Raw genomic sequence first — 6748 nt, forward strand, 5'->3', positions numbered from 1 at the left:
ACCCGAATCCGCCTCTTACTGAGCTCACCCTTCTCACCTTTCCTATTACGTATCGCACCAGAAAGGTATTTATTTTCAATAAAAATCAAGAAAATGTTCAAAAAGTGGAAGTAAAGTGTATAATAATGATAAAAGTATTTAGAATTTTAATAAATATGATCATTTACACTCTGTTATTATTGCATCCTGTTAATGTAGTACAATACTGAGCTGCAAATAGTATGTATCTGCCAGTATAAAGTATAGATAGCATCTAATTACTATTTACACTTATTGCAAAGAACTGATACTTTTACATGGTAAATAGAATATATCACTATTTTCAGTGTAAATAACACCTACAGCTATGTGCACTTACTGTAAATGGCATCTGTCACTATGACAGTAGGCTATTCCCACTTAGTGTAAATAACTGCTGCCGTATTTCTTACCCCATTGGCAGATCATTTGCAAAATAAGAAAATGCACTTAAATTATTCTTATTATTTAGGCTTTTTTTCTGCCCGTGGGATACCATGAAAATGAATATTAGTTCAATAACTTACTGTTCTGTCACCTGTCACCTATGATAACTCATTAAGTCAACTCAGAGTTGATTGAAGCTCCTTTTTGAAATGGCCCTTGGTGACTGTACATGAGCATAACAGCGTGTGTGAGATCACAGCGTGTACCTCTGCTGAATGAGGTGGCCTAGATGATATTCGCCATAATAACGTGCTACCAGGAATCACTGCCACAGTCTCCTGTACATCAGGCATTTCATCGGCATCCTCGTTGACAGCCTCTGGCTCCTCCTGTAGGTGCAAGCACGTATTTTAATCCCTCAAACAATAACCTTCCCTAACAACCTTTCATTTTTCACACTAATTCAGCACAGACATGAAAAGCATAAACATACAGTGGACTTAATGTATGAATTTCATTGCATTAGATATCAATCCAAGTTGCATTTCTATTGTTTTACCATTTAAAACAAGAGTTATTTTTACAAAATGTTTGGCTTGAAAAGGGAGCTTGGGCTTTCTTTCTTCAAAATAAATGTCACTGGCTTCACATGTTGTTGTCTTTAAACACTTAAAGGCATAGTTTCATTATTAAACTCACCTTTTCCCAAACTTGTATGACTTACTTTCTTCTGCAGAACACAAAAGAAGATAGTCTGAAGAATGCTGTTAACCAAAGAGTGTTGGTGACCAGTGACTTCCATTGAATAGACAAACAACAACAAAAACATACATATCTCAAAATATTTTTTTTTGTGTTCCACAGAGTAGAGAAAGCCATACAAGTTTGGAACAAGACGAGGCTGATCGTGACGATTTTAACCCTTTAAGCCACACTGTATGCATCCATTCAAAAAGAAAAAAAAGATGTCTGTCAAATATAGCTGTAAACTAGGTGTGTTGTCACGTAATGGGACAAATGTTTAAATAAGCAAAAACCTGAACAGAGGCAAAGGTCTGAGGTATGATGAGTATTTTAACACACCTGCTCTTCTCTACACCTACACAGCTCTTCTGTACACACATTAGCACGTTTAAACACACACACCAATGCAAACAGTTACCCTAAAACAACACTCCATTATTGTCTACATGTGCATGAATCACTACAGATACGGCTCCTCACATAATTATACACGTCTACCTCCTAATGACGCTAGTCTACATCTCTGTTACCTTTTCATGAACACAGAGGAGAGCTGCTTCCGTTTTAAAAAGACAGGATATGATAAAGGGGGTTTATCAGGGGTTAAAGCAGCATGAGTGGTCAACTGTAAGCCTTGCTATTATCAAAGATTATAGAACCCAAGAGGCGACACTTTGATACTTTTTTGGGTAACAGCCACTAGATGGCGCTCCAGTAGCGCATCTGCCATTATGGGGTGAAAATACTAACTGGACCATAGAATCCTTCACATCTTACACACCCAAAATCAGTGAATTTCACTGGCAAATCAGAAGCGCAATATAACAGTTTTTTAAATTAAGTCATCAGTAAATTGTATGATCCTACAGTAAATGTCTTATATATGTTTTATTTTACCAGTTGTGGAATCCAACCATTCATCCATCTGAGGTAACGTAGTTAGCCTACTTTATTGAGTATTTCCATTTTATGCAACTTTAAACATTTATTAATAGTAAATTAATAATTAATAAATTTAAGATCATCATGTTTGCAGCGAACAATATATTTCAGACCTAGTGGAGGAATAATAATATCTAGGTCTGAATTGAAATATATATTGTACGTTTTAATGGATCACGCTACAAACATAATGATCTTATAATACATGATGCATTGCTGTGTCCGTTATCGCATAATTCACACTTTTGGACACTTTTGCTTTAACGGGCACTAGACAACACTGCAAAATCAAGCTGTTATATTCATATATTTATTGTCCAACATTCCCAATTGTTCTGATGCACGTCCTTAATTTAATTTCATATGTTGGTATTAATTCAGTGTTTATAATCCTTTTAAAGAATTTTAACCCAAACTGACTGGGTTTCTAGAGAGCAAAGGTTTTGTGAAAAAAGTGGAAGACACAAAGGGCCGGTTTCACAGACAGGGCTTAGGCTAAGTCAGGATTAAGCCTTTTATCAATTAGGGTATTTATGTAGTTTTTATAAACATACCCTAGAAAAAAACATTACTTGTGCGCATCTTGAGACAAAACAATGGCACTGACATATTTTAAGATCTGTCAGTGCACGTTGCTTTCAGTTGAAACAGCTCAAACCTGCATTTTATTCTAGGATTAGCTTAAACCTTGTCTGTGAAACCAGGGGATAGTGTGTAAAATAAACTGTTAAGAGGATTTGATGATCACTGTGATGGTATTTTATTCTGTGTTGTCATCATTCAGGTTGGATTTCAGCTTTAATGTACGTTATTGTATGATATTGCCATAGAAACTAGTGGACTGCGACTCGCTTTCACCCCAAAATGGCGGAAACGCGGGGCCGCGGCTGGGTGCCGCTGTTTCAATGGAACGATCTATTGAGTGTCGCTTCTTGTTAGTGTATATTCTTTGCTATTATCTTTCACACCTGTTTCTGTTTTTTAGTGTCCGTCGTTCCTTTCTTCTCGAGCTTCCGATGGGCCTCGTACACCTGTGGGTCGACGCTCCACATGCACTCTGTCCATTTCCCATAGATCACACAGCGCTTCTTCTTACTGTGAGTAAAGTATATGTGGAGGAGAAAACAGCAATCATCATCAATCTGAGGTACATAGCACTATGAATTACAGCTGATCTTGACATTTCTTAAATCCATTGAGATGTTGGCATGATAGGTGTTAGCTTGTTTTGCAGGCTAAACATTGCACAAATACATTATGTAACATGTTACTAATATCTGTTCACTGGTAAGCAGACAGATCATCAGTTTTTAGATGTAAATGGAAGTGGGAATAAAGACTTCCTGTAGCTATTTTGAGTCAGATTCCCATTTTGATTCAGCTTTGTTTACTTTATTATTGATATACTTGTGGTCTAAAAGACAATGTTTTTATTATAATGCCATAATGATGTATATTTATTGTTTATTAATAATAATCTCTGGCAATTTGAAGTCAGAATGAATACTGGCCAGTCTTTGAGGATCGTGACATAAAGACATCAGTTATTTTTACCTTAGTTAAAGATGTGCTGAAGCAAATATTGGTTTATATAATGAAAAAAAAAAGTGCATTACATCTAGCAATGTTGTTGTCGTCCTTCTAATCATCTCTGAATAGTTTTTCTGGAAGCCACAGACCTTATTCAGAGCAGTGCCATGACGGGTATGAAAGCGAGGCTGTGAGGGATAGACTTACCGTGTTTTCAATAGCTGTTTCCATCACCCTGTTTTTATGCACATTTTGAAGTATTGCATCAGAAACAAGTGATGGAAATGCCTACATTTGAATTTTAAAAAAATCCCTTAATTCGCAAAAAGTTATGCTTGCTGATGGTGTTTTATTTACTCCTGGTTACTAGCTTCCCAATACCACCGCCATCTGCTCGAACAACATAATGGAAACACACCTAACTAGGGGTTCAAGCGTGTAGTGCTGGAACCCTACTGTAATTGTAAGGATTTTTATTATTTTTCTTCCATAAAACTGATCGGGCAGTGTTAATTTCAAGTCTCTCGGCCAAACTATAAGGCCGAGAGACTTGAAACTTTGTCAGATGTTAGTAGTCCTGCTCTCTACTCAGATACCCGGACTTGTCCAAATCGGCCAATAGGTGGCGCTACAGCGATCAAAAATGAATCAAGTGTCTCATATCATTGAAATCATTAGCACAAGATGGACAAAACGTATATCTCCGATTTAATTTCCGGCAGGAACATTTTTTCAACATTTAGAATTTTGCCCAAAACCTACTTTTGCGAACTAGTCCTAGGTTTTTCGCCTAATCAGAAACAAACCAGTGCAGAAATGTTCTGTGGAGTCTGAATATCCATAATTATCAAGTTGAAATTTTGATTCATGGTCAATAAGGGGCGCCAAACGTATGATGTGGAGCCACTTTTAATAAAATGGCTACAACTCGAGAACGAAATTAGATATTTGCACCAAACTCGGTACACGTGTAAAGGTCTGTAAGATTTTTTTAAGAAACCGGCCACTAGTTGGTGCTAACAAGTTTTACACCTCTAATCACGTGGTATTCCACAGATCCACGCAATATGCATATCATTTGATAGAGCTCCTCATTGTGAACAACTTTGCCTCAAGAACCAATGCTGTCAATCACATCGTTCATTAATTATTCGTGAATATGTGAGAAACCTACTTTTGTGAACTAGTCCTAGGTTTTCCGCCTGATTGACCGAAGTTGCAAAAACTTTTTTTTTGGCTCTCATAATTATAAGTATCTAAAACTTCAAAACGAAATGAGATATTTCCACCAAAATTAACACGTGAGGACACAAAAGAAAGTGGTGGAGATCGGGCAATAGGTGGCGCTATAACTGTCAAAAAATTGCCAATATTGGCTGTAAATGGTCTTTTCCATCTATGATCGAAGTCCTAACATGCTTGCTAAACAAAATATAATACCCTTTTTATGTGCTTAAAGGCCTTAAATGCTTGAACTCTGATAGATTTAGTTCGCTGATTAGCTTTAATTCGCATTTGTTTGTTTTTTTCTGCAAACTTTGAAAAGTTCCGCTTCACATTTGGATGGAAACCCAGCTAATGGCATCCGCTATAAAATGCTGTACAAATCTCCTAGATCACATTTTCCACATCTCATGTTGTCTAGAGTTCTTTGACTACTGAAATTTCTTGGAAAGATATTTTTGCAGTGTTTTGTCAGCAGAACAATCCAAACAAACACACATTAAACAATAGTACAACTCACTGAAGAGATGTACAACCCACAGCTTCGCTTTCATTATTGTTAAAAATCAAAGATGACACTGCTGTCAATAATGTCTATAGCAGCCATCTAAATGGCCATTCACACAGACAGCAATTTGCATCAGCAGGGAAAAAGTAAAACTTTTTAACCAGAAATGAATCATTTAACATTGGCGAGTTGAGAACATTATGCAAATGAGCAGAGATGCAAAGAGATAACTACCAATGGGACAGTGATCCAATCATGTGATCAAGTTCTTGATACAGTGGAGTATAAACGCCTACTACAACCAACAGTGACTTACAAACTCCAGAGATTTAATCGAACCTTAATTATTAACTCATTGCCAAATGCTACGGGTATCAAAGGTGTCTAACTGCTTTTAATCTTAAAGGATCCTAATTTCTTATCTCATTGAAAACAATTTTACAATTTTAATGGACAGTACTTGTGACTCCAGTCATGTCAGGAGCCTAATAAAATTGAACATGAAACGGGTCACCTCATTTGACCAGATGAATGGCATTTCAAAAGGGGCTTTCGCACCGGAGGAACGTTTTCATAGTTCCTATAACTACTGGTGGAAGTACCGTTTGTGGTGTGTTTGCACTGCAGGAACTGGGAATGATTTAAGTTATAGGAACACCCTTTGGGGGAACTAAATTAGCTCCTACTTCAGAGTTGGGTCTAACCCAGCGCAATAGGAACTACCAGTGATGTAAGTGTGCGCTGATTGGTTGAACGCATATCATGCAAAACACTGGGACCCCGCATTTTTAATAAGACACAGTTTACATATACTTACTCCAGGAACTAACTCCACAAGCATGGAAAACAGCGATAATCAGCATCTACCGGTCACCTTTGTCACAAGTTGTCATAGCAGATCTCCTAGCCCTGCTTGTTGCTCTTTCAGTCACATAACTTATGTCTACATTCCATCTCTGTTATCACAAAACCCACGGCAAACAACAAAAACACAGCTCCGCTCACAGCTCCGATTTTTAACATTGCTGCTCTTAAATGATGACGCTGTTGGCCGGTTTACGGTAGAGTTCCTACTGGTGGTGCGAACACAACCAGGAAAATAGCCCTTGGGGAAAATTTAGATCTCGGGGGACCGTCCTGGTGGCTAGTACCAATAACTGTGTTTATATAACTACCCGGTACGAAAGCACCTTAAATAACCCCCCTCTCATTGGACAGTCTCACTCAAAAAATAAATAAATTTGTGTCTGATTGCAAATAGTGCATTTCTATGGAATTGATTCTATGAAATTTGCACTTTTGTGTGATGCTTTATACATGCTGCTAGTTGTTAGTAGAAGTTGACTGAAATATTGGCTAAGTGCACATTTAAACCACAATAGCGACATTAGTTGG

General features: G+C 37.4%; 1 protein-coding gene across 2 annotated transcripts in view; it reads right to left on the minus strand.

Annotated features, from left to right (window-relative positions):
- The window catches only part of osbpl2b (oxysterol binding protein-like 2b), a 30889-nt gene that overhangs the window by 3947 nt on the left and 20194 nt on the right, over positions 1 to 6748 (minus strand). For both annotated transcript variants that reach the window (XM_067371287.1, XM_067371288.1), the window contains exons 10-11: positions 3060 to 3186; positions 672 to 794 (exon numbers count right to left, since the gene is read on the minus strand). In XM_067371287.1, the coding sequence (XP_067227388.1) occupies positions 672 to 794; positions 3060 to 3186 (250 nt within the window). The remainder of the gene's footprint in view (positions 1 to 671; positions 795 to 3059; positions 3187 to 6748) is intronic.

Source organism: Chanodichthys erythropterus, chromosome 20 (assembly GCF_024489055.1).
Source record: "Chanodichthys erythropterus isolate Z2021 chromosome 20, ASM2448905v1, whole genome shotgun sequence".
In the NCBI taxonomy this organism is placed as follows: domain Eukaryota; kingdom Metazoa; phylum Chordata; class Actinopteri; order Cypriniformes; family Xenocyprididae; genus Chanodichthys; species Chanodichthys erythropterus.